The 26,223-nt window shown below is 50.7% G+C and overlaps 2 protein-coding genes across 2 annotated transcripts in view; one reads left to right on the top strand and one right to left on the bottom strand.

The window, feature by feature from the left end:
• LOC136627280 (oocyte zinc finger protein XlCOF22-like) overlaps window positions 1–26,223 on the bottom strand; it is a 357,854-nt gene that overhangs the window by 194,590 nt on the left and 137,041 nt on the right. The gene's annotated exons all lie outside the window — the stretch shown is intronic.
• LOC136627282 (zinc finger protein 436-like) lies at window positions 28–21,828 on the top strand. Its single transcript, XM_066602267.1, has 9 exons — window positions 28–75; window positions 3,813–3,952; window positions 5,038–5,214; window positions 5,292–5,415; window positions 11,205–11,299; window positions 11,379–11,451; window positions 11,539–11,633; window positions 11,772–11,880; window positions 20,235–21,828. The coding sequence occupies exons 2-9, from the start codon at window positions 3,875–3,877 to the stop codon at window positions 21,242–21,244; spliced, it is 1,761 nt and encodes a 586-aa protein (XP_066458364.1). The 5' UTR covers window positions 28–75; window positions 3,813–3,874; the 3' UTR covers window positions 21,245–21,828.

The following is a 26,223-nucleotide window of genomic DNA, read 5'->3' as shown; positions in this document are numbered from 1 at the left end:
TGACGTCACCCGGTCTCCTCACTGGCTCCGCCCCGCCTGTCACATGACCGCCGCTAGTTTCCCGCTGCTCCTGCGGTAAGATGACGTCAGGGGGTTTCTGTGTTAGGAGATGAAGGGCGCCCGGGCTGTGATACCCCCGCCCTCCTGTGGGTGACCCGGGGGCCCCTCTACACCTGCCGCTAGTGGGCGGGGCTAGACTACAGCGGTACCTCTCAGTCCTGCGGTTCTTCTCGGCGACGTCCTTACATGTTAATACGGTTATTATATGCAGAATGTAGAAAATATAAGCGAGGAACAGCGAGAACGCCAGCAGCAGTCAGACGAGCGCCGCCGCTAATGTACCGCCGCAGCCAGACGAGCGCCGCCGCTAACGTACCGCCGCAGCCAGACGAGCGCCGCCGCTAACGTACCGCCGCAGCCAGACGAGCGCCGCCGCTAACGTACCGCCGCAGCCAGACGAGCGCCGCCGCTAACGTACCGCCGCAGCCAGACGAGCGCCGCCGCTAATGTACCGCCGCAGCCAGACGAGCGCCGCCGCTAACGTACCGCCGCAGCCAGACGAGCGCCGCCGCTAATGTACCGCCGCAGCCAGACGAGCGCCGCCGCTAACGTACCGCCGCAGCCAGACGAGCGCCGCCGCTAATGTACCGCCGCAGCCAGACGAGCGCCGCCGCTAATGTACCGCCACAGTCAGATGAGCGCTGCCGCTAATGTACCGCCGCAGCCAGACGAGCGCTGCCGCTAATGTACCGCCGCAGCCAGACGAGCGCCGCCGCTAATGTACCGCCGCAGCCAGACGAGCGCCGCCGCAGCCAGACGAGCGCCGCCGCTAACGTACCGCCGCAGTCAGACGAGCGCCGCCGCCAACGTCGGACGGGGGCCCCAGCCGCCGCAGCAGTCGGACGCGTGCCGCCGCAGTCGGACGAGCGCCGCCGCCCGTGTGCCACCACAGTCGGATGAGCGCCGCGCCCCGTGTGCCGCCGCAGTCAGACAAGCACCGCTGCTAATGTGCCGCCACAGTCGGACGAGCGCCGCGCCCTGTGTGCCGCCGCAGTCAGACAAGCACCGCCGCTAACGTACCACCACAGTCGGACGAGCGCCGTCGCTAATGTGCCGCCGCAGTCGGACGGGGGCCCCAGCCGCCGCGCGTGCCGCAGCAGTCGGACGGGGGCCCCAGCCGCCGCGCGTGCCGCAGCAGTCGGACGGGGGCCCCAGCCGCCGCGCGTGCCGCAGCAGTCGGACGGGGGCCCCAGCCGCCGCCGCGCGTGCCGCAGCAGTCGGACGGGGGCCCCAGCCGCCGCCGCCGCGCGTGCCGCAGCAGTCGGACGGGGGCCCCAGCCGCCGCGCGTGCCGCAGCAGTCGGACGGGGGCCCCAGCCGCCGCGCGTGCCGCAGCAGTCGGACGAGCGCCACCGCGCTTGCCGCAGTAGTCGGACGAGCGCCGCGCCCCGTGTGCCGCCGCAGTCGGACGAGCGCCGCGCCCCGTGTGCCGCCGCAGTCAGACAAGCACCGCTGCTAATGTGCCGCCACAGTCAGATAAGCACCGCTGCTAATGTGCCGCCGCAGTCAGACCAGCGCTGCCGCCCCGTGTGCTGCAGCAGTCAGACGAGCGCCGCCACAGTCATAGACCCCCATCTATCAGCCATGTGCGGGGCATCCTGTGAGACCCCCATCTATCAGCCATGTGTGGAGCGTCCTGTGAGACCCCCATTTGTCAGCCATGTGTGGGGCGTCCTGTGAGACCCCCATCTGTCAGCCACGTGTGGAGCATCCTGTGAGACCCCCATCTGTCAGCCACGTGTGGGGTATCCTGTGAGACCCCCATCTGTCAGCCATGTGTGGGGCATCCTGTGAGACCCCCATCTGTCAGCCATGTGTGGGGCATCCTGTGAGACCTCCATCTGTCAGCCATGTGTGGGGCGTCCTGTGAGACCCCCATCTGTCAGCCACGTGTGGAGCATCCTGTGAGACCCCCATCTATCAGCCATGTGTGGGGCGTCCTGTGAGACCCCCATCTGTCAGCCACGTGTGGGGTATCCTGTGAGACCCCCATCTATCAGCCATGTGTGGGGCGTCCTGTGAGACCCCCATCTGTCAGCCACGTGTGGGGTATCCTGTGAGACCCCCATCTGTCAGCCATGTGTGGGGCGTCCTGTGAGACCCCCATCTATCAGCCATGTGTGGGGCGTCCTGTGAGACCCCCATCTGTCAGCCATGTGTGGGGTGTCCTGTGAGACCCCCATCTGTCAGCCATGTGTGGGGCATCCTGTGAGACCCCCATCTGTCAGCCATGTGTGGGGCATCCTGTGAGACCCCCATCTATCAGCCATGTGTGGGGCATCCCGTGAGACCCCCATGTATCAGCCATGTGTGGGGCATCCCGTGAGACCCCCATCTGTCAGCCATGTGTGGAGCATTCTGTGAGACCCCCATCTATCAGCCATGTGTGGATCATCCTGTGAGACCCCCATATATCAGCCATGTGTGGATCATCCTGTGAGACCCCCATCTATCAGCCATGTGTGGGGCATCCTGTGAGACCCCCATCTGTCAGCCATGTGTGGGGCATCCTGTGAGACCCCCATCTGTCAGCCATGTGTGGAGCATCCTGTGAGACCCCCATCTATCAGCCATGTGTGGAGCATCCTGTGAGACCCCCATCTATCAGCCATGTTTGGAGCATCCTGTGAGACCCCCATCTATCAGCCATGTGTGGGGCGTCCTGTGAGACCCCCATCTGTCAGCCATGTGTGGAGCATCCTGTGAGACCCCCATCTATCAGCCATGTGTGGGGCGTCCTGTGAGACCCCCATCTATCAGCCATGTGTGGGGCATCCTGTGAGACCCCCATCTATCAGCCATGTGTGGGGCATCCTGTGAGACCCCCCCCCATCTATCAGCCATGTGTGGAGCATCCTGTGAGACCCCCATCTATCAGCCATGTGTGGGGCATCCTGTGAGACCCCCATCTGTCAGCCATGTGTGGGGCGTCCTGTGAGACTCCCATCTGTCAGCCATGTGTGGGGCGTCCTGTGAGACCCCCATCTGTCTGCGACGTGTGGGGCATCCTGTGAGACCCCCATCTATCAGCCATGTGTGGGGCATCCTGTGAGACCCCCATCTATCAGCCATGTGTGGGGCATCCTGTGAGACCCCCATCTGTCAGCCACGTGTGGGGCGTCCTGTGAGACCCCCCATCTGTCAGCCACGTGTGGGGCGTCCTGTGAGACCCCCATCTGTCAGCCATGTGTGGAGCATCCTGTGAGACCCCCATCTATCAGCCATGTGTGGGGCGTCCTGTGAGACCCCCATCTATCAGCCATGTGTGGGGCATCCTGTGAGACCCCCATCTATCAGCCATGTGTGGGGCATCCTGTGAGACCCCCCCCCATCTATCAGCCATGTGTGGAGCATCCTGTGAGACCCCCATCTATCAGCCATGTGTGGGGCATCCTGTGAGACCCCCATCTGTCAGCCATGTGTGGGGCGTCCTGTGAGACTCCCATCTGTCAGCCATGTGTGGGGCGTCCTGTGAGACCCCCATCTGTCTGCGACGTGTGGGGCATCCTGTGAGACCCCCATCTATCAGCCATGTGTGGGGCATCCTGTGAGACCCCCATCTATCAGCCACGTGTGGGGCATCCTGTAAGACCTCTTATCTATCAGCCATGTGTGGGGCATCCTGTGGATGGGAATCCTCCTCTACTCCATGGGGTGATGGAGAACCTGCGTCTCTCAGCGCTCTATAAGTGACTTCTGTATGTCCCCTATGATGTCTCCTGTATGATTACAGCCGCTCCTCTCTTCATAAAGGTTCCCGCAGGACGAGATCCTCCACATCAGCCAGTTTTCTCCTCCTGAATGACCCACCAAGGATGGACAAGGAGCGGAATGAGATTACCGAGATCCTACTGAACGCCGCCTTGGAGATCATCTACCTGCTGACCGGAGAGGTGAGCGGCTCTAGATCTCTATCTCTGTATTGTAGTATGTAATAAGTGATGGGAAGGGTCCAGGGTCCTGTATAAGAGCTTCCAGACCTTCCATGTCACAGAGAAGACCTGGAGATCGGCCGCAGTACATGTTAATAAAATTGTAAATCAATGTATCATTTAATTGCTTTTGCTATTAGATTGTAGACTAGGAAGATATAGCATGCTACTAGTATAAGTAGTGAAAGGGTTAAATGTAATCATTTCCATATACCAGTGAGCGTATAACACAGAGATAAGGAAGTCTCCCAGACCCCTCCATTGCATTCCTTCCCAATGAAATCCTAACGGTCTCATTGTATGTTATAGTTACACCGTAAGAGGTGTAACTCATGTTAAACATCTTAGTTGTACCCCGTCATGTACTGTAATTATTCTTGGAGGTATGTACTCTTCCTGTGATCTCATTTATGGTATATAATCCACATTCACCTTAGAATACATTAGAAATCCTTTGATACCACAACAGGCTGGTGTGATTGGTATTTCTCCTAGAGGCCCAGACTTCTACACGAGATCTGAGATTGTCTTCTCCTCGGTAAACACACAAATTCTCCTTACAGTACAGTCAGTCATGTATGGTGACACAATGTGCCAGTAGTAGCCATGTAGGAGACAGGCGAACGGTAAGTAGGCACATTGTATCCAGGAAGGAAGGACGAGTCAAGAAGCAATCCTTTCCCCCACACCTGGGAGTAGTAATCCTCCCACCTACTATGTGACAGATCCACTCCCATTACTTTGCATTGGCTTTCATATGCTTATAGTGTTCACCGTTTTACCCCTGGGGGCACTCTAGAGCTTTCATTCCTACAAGTAGACTGTTATAGTGGCTGTATAACTTGCATATAGAATATTCTGGTTATTATGTTACCTTTAAGTCATATCATACACTCGGAGGTTGTTGGCTACTAATGCCTGCCAGGCCACATAGTCCCACATCAGTTCACGCTGCTCTGTACGAAGCCGTTGTAGGATTAGCGTTATCACAATGTGACGAGTTCTGATTGGTCTGACTTCTTCCCTGAGTGTCTCATCATCCACAGGATTACACCGCAGTGAAGACATCCGCTGACTCTGTGACTCCCATCATCCATCTCCAGGAGTCAGGAGGATGGAGCCGGACCCCGGGCCCCATCACAGAGCCTCCGACGCACCTCCTGACCAATAAGGAGAAGATCCTAGAGCTCACCAAGAAGATGACGGAGCTGCTGACCGGAGAGGTGACGCTGCGGGGAATGTGGGGGACATTATACAGTAACAGGAGGGTCTGGGTGATGACTGTATATTGTGTTGTCAGGTTCCTGTAAGGTGTCAGGATGTCACCGTCTATTTCTCCATGGAGGAGTGGGAGTATATAGGAGGACACCGGGATCTGTACAAGGAGGCCATGATGGAGGACCACCAGCTTTTTATGTCGCACGGTGAGAATAGGCACACACTGTATATGCTTTTGCTGCAAGTGCATAGGCTGACGCTATCGGCCTTAGTACTGTCATGTGATTGTATTGACACATAATGTAGCAGCTCTCAAGTTAGACTGTTTCCCATCATCTTAGTATGCTACATTTAGTGCGCCCCCCGTAACCCAAGCCATCCGATATAGACCACGGCAACCCTGGCTCACGCCTCAAATACGATTCATCCGGCCGTGCTCTAGGTGTGCTGAACGACTGTGGAGGAAGTCTCAAAAGTCCGCAGACTTCCTCCACTACAAATTCATGCTCAGAACCGCCAACCTCGCCCTCCACCGTGCCAAACAAGTCTACTTCACATCTCATCTCCTCACTATCGCACAACCCTAAAAGACTCTTTGACACTTTCCACTCCCTTCTCAACCCAAATCCGCAGCCCCCGGTGACGGATCTCGGTGCTGAAGAGCTGGCTGCTTACTTCAAAAAGAAAATTGACGACATCTGTCAGGAAATAACTTCCCAATCCCAGAGTAGAACCGACTCTAGTCTCTTCAGTACTGCATCTAGCTCCTGCTCACTGTCTGTACTCAGACCAACGACAGGAAGAAGTGTCCAGACTGCTCTCCTCCGCTCGCCCCACCACCTGTGCTAGCGACCCCTTTCCCTCACACCTTCTCCCCGGTGGTCATATCGCACCTCACCACTATATTCAATCTCTCTCTGACCTCTGGCATTTTCCCCTCCTCATTTAAACACGCTTTCATTTCCCTGCTGCTAAAGAAACCGACTCTTGACTCATCTGATGCTGCCAACTATCAACCCATCTCCAACCTCCCCTTCATCTCCAAACTACAAGAACGCCTGGTTTACTCCCGCCTTATAAGCTATCTCTGAGAAAACTCTCTTCTCGGCCCTCTGCAGTCCGGCTTTCACCCTCTACACTCGACAGAAACCGCCCTGACTAAAGTGTCAAGTGACCTCCTCACGGCCAAACTGAGGGGCGACTACTCCATACTGATCCTCCTCAATCTTTGACCACAAACTCCACCTCAGTATGCTTCACTCCATTGGACTAATAGGACACTGCCCTCTCCTGGTTCTCCTTCTACGTATCCGACCGCTCCTTCAGTGTCTGCTTTGCTGGCTCTACCTCCCCTCCTTTTCCCCTTGCTGTTGGCGTCTCCCAGGGCTCTGTCCTTGGCCCCCTTCTTTTCTCCATCTACACAGCCCCTATTGGACAAGCCATCAAAGGATTTGGCCTCCGATACCACCTCTATGCTGATGATACCCAGCTGTATACCTACTCCTGTGAAATAACAGCGCCGGTCCTCCAGAACACCACCGACTGTCTGTCCGCTGTCTCTAACACTATGACCTCTCTACCTAAAACTGAACCTCTCAAAAACTGACCTTCTCCTGTTTCCGCCCTCCACTAACCGATCTCATCCTGACGTCTCCATATCAGTGTGTGGCACCATAACTCCCAGCACACCTGCTGTGTTGGGGTTATATCAGACGCCGATCTCTCCTTTACTCCCTACATCCAATCTCTTGCCCGAACATGTCAGCTGCACCTCAAGAACATCCCAAGAATCCGCTCTTTTCACACCGTGGATGCGCTAAAAACGCTTACTGTTGCCCCCATCCACTCCCGGCTCGATTATTGCCACTCCCGGCTGATCGGCCTCCACTGCTCCGGACTCTACCGCCTCTAATGCATCCTGAATGCGGCAGCCAGGCTCATCTTCCTGTCCCGTCGTTACTCAGACGCCTTTGCCCTGTGCCAGTCACTGCACTGGCTGCCCGTCAAATACAGAATTCAATTCACACTCGCTACCCTCATCCATAAAGCCCTCCACAGCGCAGCCCTACATTGTATCCCTCATCTCAATCCACCACCCAGCCTGCGCCCTCCGCTCTGCTAACAAAACCAGACTGAGCGCCCTTTAATTCAAACCTCTCATTCCCGCCTCCCAGACTTCTTCAGAGCAGCACCAGTCCTCTGGAACGCGCTACCCCAAACTATGCGGGCAATCACTGACACACTAAACTTCAGGCGTGCTCTAAAAACGCACCTCTTCAGGGAGGCATACCATATCTCCTAAACCAAACCCCTCTGTACTCCACCTAATAACATGCTTCCTGAACTACTGACTGCAAACCCTGCCAGCTGCCATCAACCGCCCCCCTGCAGTCATCCCTATTCCGCACTATACAGCCTGACCATTGTCTATGTGTATAGCATCCCTCACTCTCCACCCCGCCATACCGTGCACATCTCCACCCCGCCATACCGTTCACATCTCCACCCCGCCATACCATGCACATCTCCAGCCCCTTTACCTTCTGTATCCCCCCATTACTTGTAGTATGTAAGCTCGTTGGAGCCCCGCACCCCCACTGTCTCATCAGCTGATTACTATGTAACCGTGGTCTTGTTATATTTCCCTGTATTGTAAGCACTGCGGAATATGTTGGCGCTACATAAATAAAGATTATTATTTAGTGTATAAGTAAACAATGTGGCAAAAATGACATGATAACTTCATTAGGTGGGTCAGTATGATTACCACAAACCAAATTTACATAGTGTTTTTTTTATTGCTGGACTTCTCTCAAAAACTAAAATATCTTTGGAAAAGAATAAACTGACTGATGCCATCCTCCCTATGAGGTCTTGTTTTTTTGCAGGACACCCTGTAGCTTCTATTGGTATCCTCAAACTAACGACCACTTATCTGTTTGTATGTGAGTGAGTCTCATAGCTCCGCCCCCTGGCAACATCATAGCTCCGCCCCCTGGCACCAGGTCCTGACACACTAAGTTGTTATTATGTCAGACACAACTTAGCGGTCCTGACAGGAGACACTGACCTACCGTCACCACAGAGATCCGGGGGGCTGAAGGACCTGTGGTGACGTCACTGCTGTGGGAGGAGCCATTCTGGAGTTTGGTAGTACTGTATACTGGATAAGCCAACAGAACTACAGGACCTGTGATGACATCACCGTCATGTGATCACCTTTGTGGGTGGAGTCAGGGATCACATGACCAGGGGCTCATCACTGTATGCAGGAGCTGTGTGTGTCATGTGTGCAGTCTTCATAAATGTAGTAGAGCTGTGAGTGGCTGTTTGTCTGATGTGCTGAGTGTAATGGTATAGTCAGCGTGGATGGATGTCATGGAAGTCAGTCCAGCAAATATCAGTAAATCACAAGAGCCTTAGTGGCGCTCGAGTATTCGTACCCTCCGGAGCGCTGCTGGAAGTGCTATAAATCAGCCCTCCGCAGACATCAGCATTTATAATTTGAGGGATATTATTATACTTCTACATTTGAGGGCGTTTCTAGGATTGGCGCGCTTCTGATGTGCCATGTTGACCCAATAACTTGCCAACCTCTTTGTTTTCACATTGCCTGAAGCTAAACCAGGTTAACCGTTAACGGCTGCGCTGTTAGTTCAGTTTACTGCTTGGCCATTAACAATTATGGTGCTTATTGCTGCAATTACCGTTAAAACTGAGCCGATCAACGAGTCAGAGACCTTCTAGTTGTGGCGCATCCACCATGTCTGAACCAGGCATTACTCGTGCAGGGCAAATTATCCCATTCTCTGACATGGCGCTCATTGTGGAGGCTGTTGACTCATACCAGATGTTACTGCCAGTCATCAATATGAGGCATCGCTATAGAAACATCTGGACTGGGGGTGGCGGATGGCGACATCTGGACTGGGGGTGGCGGATGGCGACATCTGGACTGGGGGTGGCGGATGGCGTCATCTGGGGTGGGGGTGGCGGATGGCGACATCTGGGGTGGGGGTGGCGGATGGCGTCATCTGGGGTGGGGGTGGCGGATGGCGACATCTGGGGTGGGGGTGGCGGATGGCGACATCTGGGGTGGGGGTGGCGGATGGCGACATCTGGGGTGGGGGTGGCGGATGGCGACATCTGGACTGGGGGTGGCGGATGGCGACATCTGGACTGGGGGTGGCGGATGGCGACATCTGGACTGGGGGTGGCGGATGGCGACATCTGGACTGGGGGATGGCGACATCTGGGGTGGGGGATGGCGACATCTGGACTGTGGTGGAGGACATCTGGACTGGGGTGGCGGATGGCGACATCTGGACTGGGGTGGCGGATGGGGACATCTGGACTGTGGTGTAGGACATCTGGACTGGGGTGGCGGATGGGGACATCTGGACTGGGGTGGCGGATGGGGACATCTGGGGTGGTGGATGGGGACATCTGGACTGTGGTGTAGGACATCTGGACTGGGGTGGCGGATGGGGACATCTGGACTGGGGGTGGCGGATGGCGTCATCTGGGGTGGGGGTGGCGGATGGCGTCATCTGGGGTGGGGGTGGCGGATGGCGACATCTGGACTGGGGGTGGCGGATGGCGTCATCTGGGGTGGGGGTGGCGGATGGCGTCATCTGGGGTGGGGGTGGCGGATGGCGACATCTGGGGTGGGGGTGGCGGATGGCGACATCTGGGGTGGGGGTGGCGGATGGCGACATCTGGGGTGGGGGTGGCGGATGGCGACATCTGGGGTGGGGGATGGCGACATCTGGGGTGGGGGATGGTGACATCTGGACTGTGGTGGAGGACATCTGGACTGGGGTGGCGGATGGCGACATCTGGACTGGGGTGGCGGATGGGGACATCTGGGGTGGTGGATGGGGACATCTGGACTGTGGTGTAGGACATCTGGACTGGGGTGGCGGATGGGGACATCTGGGGTGGTGGATGGGGACATCTGGACTGTGGTGTAGGACATCTGGACTGGGGTGGCGGATGGGGACATCTGGACTGGGGTGGCGGATGGGGACATCTGGACTGGGGGTGGCGGATGGCGACATCTGAGGTGGCGGATGGGGACATCTGGACTGTGGTGTAGGACATCTGGACTGGGGTGGTGAATGGGGACATCTGGACTGGGGTGGCGGATGGGGACATCTGGACTGGGGGTGGAGGACATCTGGACTGGGGTGGCGGATGGCGACATCTGGACGCAGTGGTGGACATCTGGACTGGGGTGGCGGATGGCGACATCTGGACGCAGTGGTGGACATCTGGACTGGGGGTGGCGGATGGCGACATCTGGACGCAGTGGTTGTCGTGTGAAATTTTTTTACCATTATTACTTAAAAGCAGATAAGAAGCAGTTGGATACAGAAATGGAGACTGCAGATTGTTTCTTGTGGCTTTGAGAAGTCCCCATTCTTTACCATGTGGGCACGTTGTGCCCCTGGACTGGAAGGGTAGGGGTTTTGTCATATTTTATGATTTTACTTCATATATAAGGGAGGTAATCTCTTTTCATTTGGGGAGCCCGGCTCCTACATGTGGTGCCATTTCTGCCATTTTGATTACAAACACATGACTCACGTCTTTGTCTCTTTAACAAAGACAACTGATCACCGACAGCCGAGTTCAGAGAATTGCGTCATTCTACTAAAAGTAACGTAAATAGACAGATTGTAGTGACGAGGGGGTTGCTGATCCTGTGGCACGGCTCCCGGTTTCTCTTATATCATGCCGTCGGTACTGGATCTTACACCTCTCCTATCTCTGGTGCCTCAGAGAAGTAGCAGATGAAGAGGACAGAAGATGCACCCGTTGCCAGCCGGCGGTGCGATATGAGAGACCAGGAGCTCCGTGAGAGATGGTCACAGCTTATCCTTATCCCCAGGTATTTGTTCTCACAGGCTATTTCACACCTGCGGCCTACAAGATGATATATATATATATATACACAGGAGCTCATGTATTCCTTCACTGTGTGTCTCCACAGATGGAACGGGTAGGAGAAATCCCCCGGAGAGACGACCCCGTCTGTATCCACAGGACTGTCCAGAGGAAGACCCCGATGTCCCGGAGAACCAGCAGGTAGATGGCTGTAAAGTATCACTAGAATCTAATCATAAAGTGATGGAACCAACAGAGCATCTCACATTTTTCTGTTTAGGCTGAAAGTCTGATTGATATTAAGGTCAAGGTTATCGATGAAGATGAGATGGATATAAGAGCGGATCATCCGTGTAAGGAGGGGGGGGGACTTTCATTGAGGGTCTGCCTGATACTCCCATCATCTCATCTTCACATACAGTATATTCTCTTTTCTCCAGATGGACCTGATGAGAGAAATCCCCCAGAGAGACGACCCTGTCTGTATTCCCAGGACTCTGTGGAGGAAGACCCCGATGTCTCGGAGAGCCAGCAGGTAGATGATGCTGAGCCCTGGAGTACCTCTCTGTAGGGGCCGCCTGCAGTCCTAGATGTTGAGGGTCTGTTTTGGGGATCTGTTACATTGGCCTCCTGCCCGCTCTGTTGGATTGAATTTTTACATATGACAAATTAGGGGGAAGATCTGACGGATATAAAAGTGGAAGAGGAGGAGGAGTGGATGATGGGCGATTACCTGTGGAAGAGTGAAGTGGAGGGGGAGATCCTAGAAGATGCTTCCGCAGGTATGTAATACGGATGTAGAACATGGATTCAGAAGTATTCTTTTAAGGTGAGAGGATCCTCCTTACTGTAACACCTCCAGTAAGTCGTACACAGTGTTCTGTATAGTGCAGGCCCTGAGGAGCTAATGATTGTATGTAGAGGTTGTTTCCAACAGTTTATGTAAATCCTGTCCTATATGAGGCTTAGCATCCGCCTTTTGGGGCACACTGGCTGCACTAATGGCCGGCGGAAAACTGAGTCTAATCACTAAGACTATGCACATGGGCAGGAGAAACGGATGTCACCAATATTCAATTAATGGAGTACCGCTAGGAAAAAGTGATATGGAAAAAGACCTGGTGGTACTAGTGGATTGTAGACTAAACTGGAGTAACCAATGCCAGTCAGCTGCAAAAGCTAATAGAGTCTTGGGGTGCATAAAAAGAGGTATAGGGGCGAGGGACGAGAACATTATCCCCCCACTATATAAGGCACTTGTCAGGCCCCACATGGAATACTGTGTACAGTTCTGGTCACCGGGGCTCAGGAAAGATGGTTACAGTGCTGGAGGGGGTTCAAAGAAGGGCAACTAAACTAATACATGGAATGACGGGACTGGAATACCCAGAGAGGCACCAAAACTGGGATTATTCACCCCGGAAAAAAGACGGCTAAGGGGCGACCAAATAACTATGTATAAGTACATGAGGGGACAATACAAGGATCTCTGCCATGATCTGTTTATACCCAGGACTGTGACGGTAACAAGAGGGCATCTGCTACGTCTAGAAGAAAGCAGGTTTCATCACCAACACAGAAGGGGGTTCTTTACTGTAAGAGCAGTTAGACTGTGGAACTCTCTGCCTGAGGACGTGGTGATGGCAAAATCCATAGAGGAGTTTAAGAGGGAACTTGATGTCTTTCTGGAGGGGAAGGATATTACAGAATATAAATCTTAGTTAATTATTAATCCGGGTTTACAGGCAGGTAGGAACTATTAGGGGTTGATCCAGGGAACAGTCTGATTGCCATTAGGGAGTCGGGAAGGAATTTTTTCCCCAAAAGGGCTATCTGGCTTCTGCCTCTTGGGGTTTTTTGCCTTCCTCTGGATCAACACAGGAGGATAAACAGGCTGGACTAGATGGACATTGTCTTCATTCAGCCTAACGAACTATGTTACTATGTTATTTAAAGGGGTTGCACCAAAAACTTTGGTAAATGTCTGATTGACGAGGTCTCCTCACAGAGTCACCCACCGATCCTGAGAATGAGGCTTCCCATACCCCTCTTCCCCTTACTGTGGGCTGACTGTACCCACTTGCATTGATGTGGTGATAGAGTGATGGTCATACGGGCTTGGTGCAGTCCCATTCATGTCAATGAGGCTGACGGAAATAGCCAAGCATAAAGTGCTGCGCTATCTCCAGCAGTCTCATTAAAAATTAATGGAGCTGCACCATGCATGTGTGACCATTGTTGCAGGTGGGTGCAGCAAGCCCACAGTGAGGAAAAGAGGGGGCCGAGGAACCCCATTCCCAGGATGGTGGGAGTCTCAGTGGTGAGACCAATCCAACATTTAGCATCTGTCTTACCAATAGGTGATCAAAGTTGTTTTTGGCACAACCACTTTAAACCCCACACTTAGTGCTGATAGAGGCTCCCTCTGACACTTGTTTTACTGTCATGACCCTATGAGTGCCAGGCTGATGGCTTCATACATAACGCCCATGTCCTGACAAGTACAAACGTCCCTTAGGGTGTGTTCATTCTTGATTTGGATCCTCCATCACAGATTCCATAGAAAATGCCAGACAAATAGCCTGGACTGCTTTCAGATGATGGACAGTATGACAGAAACCTGAAAAACACCATTATAATCAGTTATTCTAAAATACTGTCTGCGGCACCCATATGTAAGCCTCCAGGCAGGGATCAGCCAGAGCCACATACTGTGCGTGTTCTCGCTGCAAAACAAAAGTTACATGCAGGCAGTTCCAGCCATTTTGCCCTAATTGTATCCCATTGCAGCAGGCGGCCCTAGGACCTACTACACACACCCCATCCCACTCTGCCTCCACCGACTGCCGACTCGAAATGGCCTCGTTCCCTGCCACAGGTGGTCTCAGACCTTACCAGAACGTCTCATGCAATTTTAGACAGATTCGACCATGTTAATGGTCCACCTGTTCAGAATGTATCTGACAGAGATGACTCCATCAGGCAGAACTCCTCGTGGTAGACCACGAAAGAGGAATGGACCTTCCCGCTCACTACACTCATCCAGATTTCCTGCATCGTCTTCCCTGCCAGCACTTCCCAGGACATGCTCACAGTCTGCTTTTAGGCACAGTAGTCCCTCAGAGGGCAATCTGTCTGAGTCCGACCTGTACAGCCTGATAGCTGTCAGAGCAGACACCTACTAAGTCGGAGGCATCTTTTTCCTTTAGACGTTCAAAGCGATCTCCAAAGACGTTTCCTCCTCATGAGGAGTTTGAGAATGTCTTAACCAGGGAATGGAACATTCCAGACAAATACTTTACTACACCTAAGCGCCTAAACCTCATGTATCCTTTTCCAGAGGAGTTGGTGCAGCAGTAGTCCTCTTCACCAGCAGTGGATCCACCTGTGTCCCATTTGGCGAAATACCACGCTTTCCTCTGGAAGAATTGGCAGATATTGCACATCAGATAAGCCATGTGGAAAGTTTATCTGTGAAGCTTCCCTGGACGCGGCTAGGCTCTTAGCTCACACCGTGATGGCTTCGGTAGCTACACACTTGACCCTATGGCTAAAACCCTGGGACGCAAATGCCTCTTTAAGAAAGTCCTTTTAACAAGCATTCCTTTTGTTGGCGGCTTCGACTGTTCGGTGCCAGACTAGATAAGATCGTCTCTTGACGCCACAGGTGGAAAAAGTTCTCACCTGCCACAGAACAGATCCAAACGTGCAAGATCTCCACAGAAGAAAAGACTTCAACTTTGTTCCTTTTGCCATCCCAGCCCTTGGTGCTGAGACAATAAGAAGGCATCGCAAGAACAAAAACAAAGGCCCTCACAGACACAACCTGCTAAGTCATCTCTCACTAAAACTTCCGCATGAATGTCGGCCCCCACCCAATTTATGCAGCGTGGGGGGACAACCTTTCCTATTCAGGGAGACTTGGTTAACCCATGTCTCAGGCACCTGGGACGGGAGGTTGTTTCAGAGGGATACCCCAGAGAATCTTTGGTACGACTTCCCGATCGCTTCTTCAACTTCAGAATTCTGAGGTTTCATTTAAAAGCCTGCACCTTTGCTCATGCAATACACAAACTATCTTCGCAAAGGCATGATTGTTCCGGTTCCTCCATCTCATCGCTCTACAGGTTTCTATTCTAACTTATTTGTGGTACCCAAAGAGGATGCACTGTCAGACCCGTCGTGGACCTGAAGGAGTTCAATCAGTAGGTGAAGCTTCATTACTTCCGCACAGAGCCACTGAAATATGTCGTTGCATCCATTGAACCAGAGGAATCCCTGTGATCCATTGACATCAAGGATGCCTTTTGCATGTTCCCATCTGTCATGCGCATCAGAGATTTCTCCGATTCGTTGTCCGGTCCAATCATTTTCAATTCAAGATGCTTCCATTTGGATTGGCTACAGCCCCCGAAGTCTTACAAAGGTTCTGGCTTCAGTGAAGGCTCCACTCCAACGGAAGTAGTAATATCCTACGTAGACGACATGATAATAAAAGCACCAACTTGGTTGTCCAACCTGGAGAGTCTACACATTTCAGGTGGATCATCAACCATCATAAGTCATTTCTCACACCGCCACAATGTCTGGAATTCCTGGACCTCTACTTCAACATGGTTCAGGCTTGTGTAATGCTACCGACGTCAAAACACCTTCAGAAGCAAATACGCTCTCTGCAAACTCAGAATCCTGTGACCATTCGGCACTACATGAGAGTGCTGGGACTGATGGTCTCCTCCTTCAAGGTGATTCTATTCGGCCAATTTTACGCTAGGACTCTCCAGTGGACCATTCTCTTGAATTGGGACAAAGCTGTGGACTCTCTTGATCAGAAGATCTGATTACCTCTGAAAACGTAGCACTCCCTTTGTTGGTGACTGGATCCCCACAGATCCATTTGGGATGCTCATTTCTGACCATTGCAGGTACTCACCATGGACGCCAGTCTTTTCGGTTATGAGGTACTCTGTGAAATCTTCCAGTGCTCTTGGTGGTCCACATTCTGGGACTAGACAACTATTTACCTGACTTCCTCAGGAAGAAGACAGTCGATCCGGGAGAATGGGAGCGACATCCCAAAGTCTTTTGAGCACTTTATCAAAAGTGGGGCCAAACGGACGTGACTCATTATTCCCAAGCTTGATTGGTGGGCACATTAGTAATTCCATGGACAGAGTTTTGGTTTCTGTACATATTTTTCCCCCTTTCCACTAATCCCTTGTCTTGTCAAGATGGAAGGTTTCCTGGTGATTCTCATTAAATCACATTGACCCTGCTGGGCATGGTACGCTGATCTCATCGATCTGCTTGTCAACTTCCCGTGGTGCCTCCCTCTTTCAGAGGATCTTCACTCACAGGGTCCCTTCGGCCACCCGAATTTATCCATGCTTCGTTTAATGGCATGGCGGTTGAAGTTGCAGTCTTGAGAGCCTGGAGATTTATGGAACCTGTCATTTAAACTTGGTGAAGGCTAGAAAGCCATCCTCATCTAGGCTTTACTATCGTGTTTGGAAAAGTTTCTTTCTATGGTGCGAACAACCCAACTTTCACCCTAAGCGTTTTTCTTTATCACACCTCCTATCCTTTCTACAGAACGGTCTGAATATGGGCTTGAGCCTTAGTTCCTTGAAAGGACAAGTATCCGCTCTATCCATACTTTTCCAATGTCCGCTGTCCTCAAAGTTGGCCGCATGTACAGTCCTACAAGGGATCGCTCATGCTGTCCCTTCATACCATTCTCTTGTGCCACATTGGGGCCTTAATCTTGAACTGGATGCACTACAGTCTCATCCATTTGAGCCATGGAGAGAGTTGCCAGCTTGCCTTTTGACCTGAAAGGTGGCCTTCTTGGTAGGGGTTATAAGAAATGTAAAAAATGTGGAGCTGAGAGGCGCAACACTTACACAAAAATAATTCCAACTGGTTGTATACCCTGTTCTTCTTTATTAGGAAATTAAAGACAGTCGATATTACCAGGTTTCAGGAGCAGCCCCTTCCTCAGAAGTAAAGTAAGACATGACGTAGTAGTAAAAAAGAGGAAAGAATAGTAAAAATAAAATGTTATATTATATATATGGATGCATATCACCGTTATGAAAGATAGTAATCATGATAATTGATAAACCTGCACGGCACAGTATAATTGCCTAAAAAAACGGATGCTCATAAAGGAATGCAGAAATAAGGCGCCGTATTCAGACTCCTATAATATAATTACTGCAACAAGCGAAATATACAGCCAATAAAAAATAACGAATTAATATAAAATATTCAAGACCTGCTGGAACAATAAAAAACACAACTATCTGTGATGCATAAATCAGTGATAATATACAATTACTTTCCCTGTATTCCTTTCATTCTGTATTCAGAAAACTTCATATAAACCATGCAATAAATAAAATATCATTGATGATAAATTAAAGCTAATTATCAAAAATGATAACAGGCCAGGCGAGATTAAATGATGTGAAATGAATCAATAAATCATTTATTCTCATCTTGATACAATTATTATCTGCTAAATAAAATTGATAACTGGTTTAAAACAATAGTTTGATTGAGAGGCGACATATAAAAGGGGATCCTATGATGAGGCTAAATGAGGCGTCCTGGAATCTAGTGGCCGGCTGCATGGCAAGGAGGAGGAGACTCTTGGTAGCCTAGGATCCCGTGTATAATATTCTGACCGGATACTGTGTAACTGAGCGCCCGTCAGGGGAGCGGATACCGTGTGGCCGAGAGCCCATCAGGTGAGCGGATACCGTGTGGCCGAGAGCCCACGGGGTGAGCGGATACCGCCTGCCAGGTGCTTGTGCTGTGAGCAGAGGCACATGGAGATACATTATGCAGATTTATGCAACCACATTATGTTAGTTTCTTTACATTTTTCCACCCAAACAGATTTCAGTTTGCTTTCCAACAGAAGGTGGAAATAAATCTAAAATGATCAATCTTTGTTGGGTTTTTTTACATAACTAAAACCCGGCATTTTAACAGGGTGCATAGACTTTTTTATATCCCCTGTGTCAGGACAGTGTCCGGGATATGGGGGTCCCTGAGATATCCCGCAACCCCTGTCCCTGCCTACTTGCCCCCCAGGGCGACAACTGGGCGGCGGTCCCTACCCTCACTAGGGAAGCGGGACACGGGAAGACAAACAGACACTGAAGACAAACAAACGGTAGAGTGGTCAGACAATCCGGGTCGGCAACAGGAGGGTACGCAGTACAGGGGGGTCAGGCAAAACGTAGCCAAGGTTCAAAAGCAGAGGTCAGGAAAGTCGGGGTCACAAAAGAGCAGTCAGAAATAACGCGGGTGCAGCTGGAGAACCAAACTAACACTGGCAAGGGCTGGAAGGAAAACACACTTTTAAATGCTGTCAGAGCTCCCGCCCCAGCAGCTGATTGGGGCGGGGAGCCTGACAGCAGCAGGGCCCATCAAGGAGGTGCTGGGGACACGGCCCCAGCCTTGCAGAACAGACTGTTACCAGGGAAGCCTGCTTGGTAGTCAGGTAACTCGAGAAACACCTGCTGCCTCCCTAGTAACCCGGCAGTGACCAGTTTTACAGCGGCCCGGGGAGATCACTAGAACCGGGGCTCCCCTACGCCGCACTCCTGTAACCCGGGTGGCAGGACTGGTGGTGCGGGCACGGCGGCCCCAAGAATTGCTGGTTCTGACACCCTGTAGGACATCCAGGGAGACCAGACTGACGCGGACCTGGATACGGTATCACGCACCCTGCTGTTTGGCCAATCATTAACCATCAGCCACCCTAATTTATTCCTAACCGGCTCTAATGTTACGGTACTGGTTCTCCGGCTCCTGGCCAGGGGCATTCAATAAGACTTGTGTTGGATCTTTCTTAAAGGGAACCTATCATCGAATCTTTTTTTCAGTGCAGTCCGCAATAAACCTTTAACAGCGCTGCTAATGAGATTTCCGTATTGCTTTTTGGTTCTGTCATCCATGTTCCGGTACCTTTTACAATCTGCTTTTGGAATTTTCTCGCGCTATATTCTAATGAGCTGAAAAGAGTCAGATTTTGTCCCTCAGCACCATGCCACGCACGCATATTGATATTTGTTCTTCGCTGTAATCCCGCGTCTTGAGGATTATTACTCCTCCTGCGTCTGAGGTCAGATGACTGTGGGAGCAACGATCCTCAAGGTGCGTGCACGGTACGCTGCTGAAATCTTAGCAAGTAAGGCATTACAGCAAAGAAATCCGTACGCATGCCAATCAAGGACAGGGGTGTGCCTGGCGCGAGACACGGAAAAATGTGGGTCTTCACCTCCTTCTAAAAGTAAGGGCTCTTTCACACACAACAGTCTGTCGTCACACGAGGGATGATGTCGGCGTTCGCTCCTGTCTATACCGGCATGTAAATCGTTCAGCCAATCACATTCACTGCCCAGGTGGATGACTGAACGGTCGGTCCTTAAACCAGTTGGTGAATGAGCCAACGATTATTTGAATGAGTTCATTCATTGTTTGATGGCGTTGTCTGTATTTACACTGAACTATCAGCCTTCACATTCGAGCGATTCAGCAATCTTTTTTTTAAACATTGTTCTGTTAGAACACCTTAAATAATATACCAAATGCAGATCCAGAATCTGTGAGCGGTTGGGCACTCCCACCATATATGATACATTGTTCCCCTATGCCCACATTTCCTAAAGCATAACGGCAATGCTTGACAGTCTAGCTGGCACCATATGCCACCGAGGCAGGACGTTCCATCCACTAATGACATATTGATAGTTTAGCCATTGTTTGTACCAAACGCTCCCAGTGGTTAAGGTCAGACCTTCCCCGTGTTCCCCTCTCACGGTTACATATATGGCAGCTTATCCTTCACAGGTGAAAGCAAATGATAGATTGTGGAAATAGCCCACGGTCCTTAGATACATTTTAAAGTGCTGAGCAAGGCTTTATAAGGCGAGAATCTCATGTGAGGTTTTGAACTAAAGCCAGGAGTGAATTTAACAGAAATGGCTCCTACTTCTCCCTCGCGGCCGGATCCACTTCTAGCTTTGGCTCAAAAAATTGGCATAATAAGACTGTTTTACATTTGCCTACTTTGTGGTTTGAAAACCATGAAAATCACAAAATCTATTTTACATTCCAACAGAAACCTTCACCTTATCTGTAGGTGATGATGTAGAAGATGGAGATATCCCACAGTTCTACTCAGGAGAAAACCTTATTACTCTCGATGGTCATCCAGGACTTCACAGTACAGATCTGTCCTATAATCCGCCTCAACAGGAGGAACCTTCTGACCGATCACAGGCAGGGAGGGAAAGGTTTCCATGTGGCAAACGATTCACAAAAAGCTCAGGTCTTCTTACTCACAGAAGAATTAACACAGGGGAGAAGCCGTACTCCTGCTTTAAATGTGGGAAGAGCTTTCCAGGTAAATCAAGTCTTGCCACACATGAGAGAATTCACACAGGAAAAAAGCCATTTTCATGTTCAGTGTGTAGAAGGTGCTTTACAAGCAAGTCAAATTTGGTTAAACATGCGAGAATTCATGTAGGGGAGAAGCCATTTTCATGTTCACTATGTGGGAAATGCTTTACAGATAAATCCAATCTAGTTACACATGAGAGAAGTCATACCGGAGAGAAGCCGTATTCATGTTCAATATGTGGGAAATGTTTTTCACAAAAATCAAACGTTGTAATACATGAGAGAATCCACACAGGAGAGAAGCCGTATTCATGTGCAGAATGTGGGAAATGTTTTAAAGATAAATTAAAACTTGTTGCACATGAGCGAATTCACACAGGAGAGAAGCCGTATTCATGTTCAGAATGTGGGAAACGCTTTACACATATATCAAATCTAATTAGACATGAGAGAACTCACACAGGGGAAAAACCGTATTCATGTTCAGAATGTGAAAAATGTTTTGCACGAAAATCAGACCTTGTTGGACATGAGAGAAGTCACACAGGTGAGAAGCCGTATTCATGCTCAGAGTGTGGAAGATGTTTTTCAGGCAAATCAAATCTTGTCAAACATGAGAGGATTCACACAGGAGAGAGACCGTATGCATGTTTAGAATGTGGGAAATGTTTTACGGGGAAATCAAATCTTGTAAAACATGAAAGAATTCACAAACAAGAGAAGCCGTGATCATGTTCAAAATGAGGGGGCTCTTCATAGAAGTCACACAGGGAATAAGCTGTTTCTTCTTTTTTTGTCAACTCTTGTTAGACATAAGAGAATTCTCACCATGGCAAAACAAGTATTTCTGTTCAGAATGAGGAAGATGTAATGTTACTAAAGCCAGATTTGGGGGTCAGCACAGACGTCACATGGGTGAGAGATCATTTTGGAGTTCCGTATGTGGAAATTGTTTTGCAAGAAAATCAAGTTCTGAAACATCAGAGAATTCACACACAATAAACTGGATTTTTGGTTGGAATGTTGGAAATGTTTGTAAGAGCAAAATAAACTTACTTGGACAGCTCCTTCGCTAATGTAACCATTTTTTATGCAGCAGCATGTTATTTATCTACAGTAGCCGTTTTGAAGCGTATGGAGGACAATGAGCCAACCAACAATTACCTATTTAGCATAATAGGAACTTCTATAAGAAACACTTATGTGTAAGTATAAGCCAGATTAATCCAAATTGAGAAGGAAAAGATATGTTACAGGTCATAAGAGAGAGGAGTAGCTATGTCCTTGTTACTCCCCCCACCCCAGCAGTTTTTGACAAGCTCAGTACGCTCTACAGTAAAAGGACTTTACAGTTTTGGATAAACAGAACGCGTTCTGGATTAAAGGGTTGTAGTTACGGTTCTATTAGCGCTATCGACGTGCTCAAATCCTTGGCTTCAACATGACACCAAAGTCAGGGGATGTGGTTCGGGCATGATGTTGGGAAGAAGCTACCACCGCTGGCTGGCCCCAGCACGGGAGGATGGAGAGGAAAAAGGGACTCTCCTCCACTTCCACTGACAGCTGTATTTCCAGGTATTTGTGCTTCCCTCATCCCTTGCTATCACATGCCGCAGATTCCAACATGGCACTACCACGCTTCTCACTGGCAGCAATACCCATAAGCCCTGATGTCTGGGCTCACATCGCTGCACACTTTGTTGCTTTCTCAGCTCCTCCACCACCAATGTAGTGGCTGCCTAAGCTCCAACTGAGCTCTGTCATCTGCAGCCATTAGGTAGCTCCCCTCCTGCTGACCACATGTGCCCAGTGAGGGGGCTGCAGAAGTCATACATGGAGGGGGGCATTGGGGATTTCCCTCTTATCACCATTAGCCAAGGAAGGACCGCCTCAGTCTGAGAGGGGATGGACCCAAGCTGCATCCACACACTCATTTGTCATTGGAGAACCAGTCAGCACAGGGTCTTGGGAGCTTACCACTGGGACAGAAGTTCGACTGGGCTCTCATGCCTCTTCTCTCAGACCCTCTCACTCCTCTTTGGGCTCTAACTCTCCAAAAGGACCCCTCTCCTGCGAGCGTTACCAGGGCCAAATCTGATATCAGAGACCTGCGGAATCTCTTTCATGCTCTACCTACTAAAACGGATCAAGAATTCATGGTTTAACGTGTAGAATCCAGGCAGGAAAAGGCCACTGCAGTATATATGAAGGAACTCTGCTGCATTGCCCGATGTATGACAACTGCAGAACAAGCTTCTTTGGTTTTGGACGCACGCATTACCAGAAGTGAGGAAACATTAGCCTTTCAATATGCCTTTTAACAGAGCAATTCTACTTCAAATTGGTAATCGGGAGAACAGGGTCCCCAGAAACATCAAACTATGTGGAATTCCTGAGTCCATACCTCCCTCTGACATCCGCACCACTGTAACGACCAATTTCAACAAAATTCTGCCCCAGACAGGAGATCCTAATTGATAGGCTTCACAAAGTGACACTCTTGATTCCTCCATGCTGAGAGGTTCTCTGTAGAATCCATTTTTCTAGAGAAAAGGAGGAAATTTTACAAAGAGCGTGTCACTCTCCATGACCACTACAACAATTTGTCACGGATTGGATGGGGGTTTACAGATTCGACAGCCACCAACTTGTGATGTACGACACCAAGAGGGCAGACTGCAGGGTCGACCTAATTCTAGCTTCCCAGATTACTCACTCCGGTCCCCCGTGCTGCCCCGCGGTGATCTAGTCCTCCAGGACCTGACGCCGGCCTTTTGCGCATGCACGCCAGGCGTTATTACGTCAGCCACATGCGCAGAAGGCTGGGAGCCCTGGCAAATTTGAAATCTCCTGGCTCCTGAAGGTAGCCAGGAGGCAGGAGATGTCACCAACGGATAACGGTGATCACGGAAAAATGAAAAAAAGTTAAAGTTTCACTTCCCCTCATGGATCGGATCCATGAAGGGAGGTGAAAATACTCACCCCATTCCTCCGTGATATCCCCCGGTGATGGGGACCTGCCGCGCTCCTCTGCGCATGCAGAGGGGCGGAGAGGAGGCAGAGAGGGGGCGGGAGTTCAGAACACTACTCGTGGCTCTTCCAGGCCCCCCCACCCTGCAGGGAGAGACAAGATATATCGGCTGGACGTGAAAACCCAGCCGATATACGTTCGTCTGAATCCAGCCATATCCTGTATTGCTGTTCCATGCACATTTCATGTTTTAACTGTGAATGCTATGTCTGCATATTGCCCTGTTTTGGGCTCCATTTGTTACCATGTGCATTTCCCCCCACCTCTGTTTCATCCAGTGTTGCTAAACACAATTTGTTTATTCAAAGAGGCCAATAACCCCTCACATCCTGTTCAATAGCCTCCTGAGGATGGGGTCAGCTGATTGACTAGTGCTCTCAACCAGCCACTCCTAGCTGTAGTCTTTATTTGAAACTATATATTCAGTGGTAATTTCTATGGCACGCATGTGGTTGGCACGCATACTTGTCTAGAACTAAGTGTCTGGAAACAAGTGTCTTCGGCTTTCGAACAATGTAGTTTAACATCGCAGTTCGACAGAGCAGGAGACAGGTAGGCCACAAAACCTGCCTAAATGCCTTGCACTTCAAAGCCATCACTAATGCTGTCACCTCTGTTCTCATCCTTGCTGTCAGTTTCAGAACCTTTTTCAAATGTCCACCTCTGGGGCATTCTATTCACATCAGCCTCTCTCTCCTATCCTCACCCATGCACAGCTCGCATGCACTCTTTACTTTCTTACTAAGCCTCAAACCTCCTAATGCCTCTGAGAAACATAACAGTCGCCCTCAAAAAACTCCTAACCATCTGCTAACCCTCACTATCTTGCTGCTACTAGCACCTAGGGATATCTCTCCCAATCCTGGCCCACCCTTCACTACTCCTAACTATTACCCCCTACCTAACTCACTAAGACACCCCTGAAGCCCAACTGCCAGCGCACGCCCTCTCCTGAGCCCTTTAAATGTGCGCTCTGGAACTTCCAGTCAGCATGCAATAAACTCCCCACCATCCACGACTTTTTTACTGCTAGATCTCTCAATCTGCTAGCTCTTACAGAAACATGGATACAGCAGTCTGACACGACCTTCCCTGCTACATTGTCTTATAACTGCCTGCAGTTTTCACATACCTCAAGGCCAGATAACGTGTGGCGGAGGAGTAGGTGCTCTTTTCTACCCAAAATGTACCTACCAGGTTATCCCCCGTACCCTCATTCACTTTCCCATCATTTGAGGTACATATGCTACGGCTCTTCCGCCCGCTGTCCATGCGATTAGCAGTTATCTACCGCCCCCCCCCCCCCCAGGTGCTCCTCACCTGTTTCCAGACCACTTTGCCTCCTGGCTCCCCCACTTCCTCTCCTGCAAAATTCCAACCCTCTTCTTAGGTGATTTTAACATCCTTACTAATGACTCCATCTCTCCATCTGCCTCTCAGCTTCTATCGCTCACCTCCTCACTTGGTCTCTCACAACTCACAGCCTCTCCCACTCACAGGGATGGTAATACTCTTGATCTGGTCGTCCTCTGTCTCTGGTCTGCTTCCCACTTCACTTACTCCCCTCTCCCGGTCTCGGACCATAACCTCCTCTCCTTCTCTGTCAACATCTCTCTAGACCCTCCTACCTACCGTAATTATAGGAACCTTCAGGCTGCTCAGAACCAGGACTTTGCTGAGTCCCTACAGTCCACTCTGTCCCCTATCTCTATCCTCTCCTGCCCCAACCTGGCTGCAATACAATACAGTACAACATGGCTCTCAAACTTGCCCTGGATGAAGCTGCACCCCCCCCCCCCCCCCCCGTGACCCAAGCCATCTGCTGCAGAACACGGCAACCCTTGCTCACGCCTCAAACGTGTTTCATGCGGCAGTGCTCGAGAAGCGCTGAACGGCTATGGAGAAAGTCTCAAACGTCCGCTGACTTTCGCCACTACACATTCATGCTCAACCTACAACCTCACCCTCCACCGCGCCAAACAAGTCTACTTCACCTCTCTGGTCTCCTCACTATCTCACAACCCTAAATGTCTCCGATACATTTTTTACTCCCTTCTCAGCCCTAAACCGCAGCCCCCGGGTATGGATCTCAGTGCTGAACAGCTGACTGCCTACTTCAAAAAGAAAATTAATGACATCCCTCAGGAAATAACCTCCCAATCCCAGAGTAGCCCTGACCCTAGTCTCATAAATACTGAATCTGGCTCCTGCTCACTGCCTGTACTCTGACCAATGACAGAGGAAGAAGTCTCCAAATTGCTCTCCTCTGCTCGCCCCTCCACCTGCACTAGTGATCCTCTTCCCTCACACCTCCTCCGCTCCCTCTCCCCAGTGGTTATCTTCTATCTCACCACTATATTCAACCTCTCTCTGACCTCTGGCATCTTTCCCTCTTCTTTCAAACATGCCACCATATCCCCACTGCTAAAGAAACAGACTCTTGACGTGACTGATGCTGCCAACTACAGACCCATCTCAAATTTCCCGTTCATCTCCAAACTATTGGAATGCTGCCTGGTTTACTCCCGCATTGTAAGCTATATATCAGAAAACTCTCTTCTTGACCCCGTACAGTCCAGCTCCCGACGCCTTCACTCAACAGAAACTGCCCTTACAAGGGTGTCAAACGACCTCCTGACAGCCAAATCCAGGGGCGATTACTCCCTATTGATCCTCC

Source organism: Eleutherodactylus coqui, chromosome 5, assembly GCF_035609145.1.
Source record: "Eleutherodactylus coqui strain aEleCoq1 chromosome 5, aEleCoq1.hap1, whole genome shotgun sequence".
Classification (NCBI taxonomy): Eukaryota; Metazoa; Chordata; class Amphibia; order Anura; family Eleutherodactylidae; genus Eleutherodactylus; species Eleutherodactylus coqui.
This window is presented reverse-complemented; position numbering and strand designations above follow the sequence as displayed.

Excerpts from the sequence above, each read along its gene's own strand:
- LOC136627282 (XM_066602267.1), top strand. The coding sequence starts at position 3,875 with ATGGACAAGGAGCGGAATGAGATTACCGAGATCCTACTGAACGCCGCC. Across the intron at positions 5,215-5,291 it reads CGGAGCTGCTGACCGGAGAG|GTTCCTGTAAGGTGTCAGGA; the intron begins GTGACGCTGCGG and ends TTGTGTTGTCAG. Across the intron at positions 11,452-11,538 it reads TATAAGAGCGGATCATCCGT|ATGGACCTGATGAGAGAAAT; the intron begins GTAAGGAGGGGG and ends TCTTTTCTCCAG.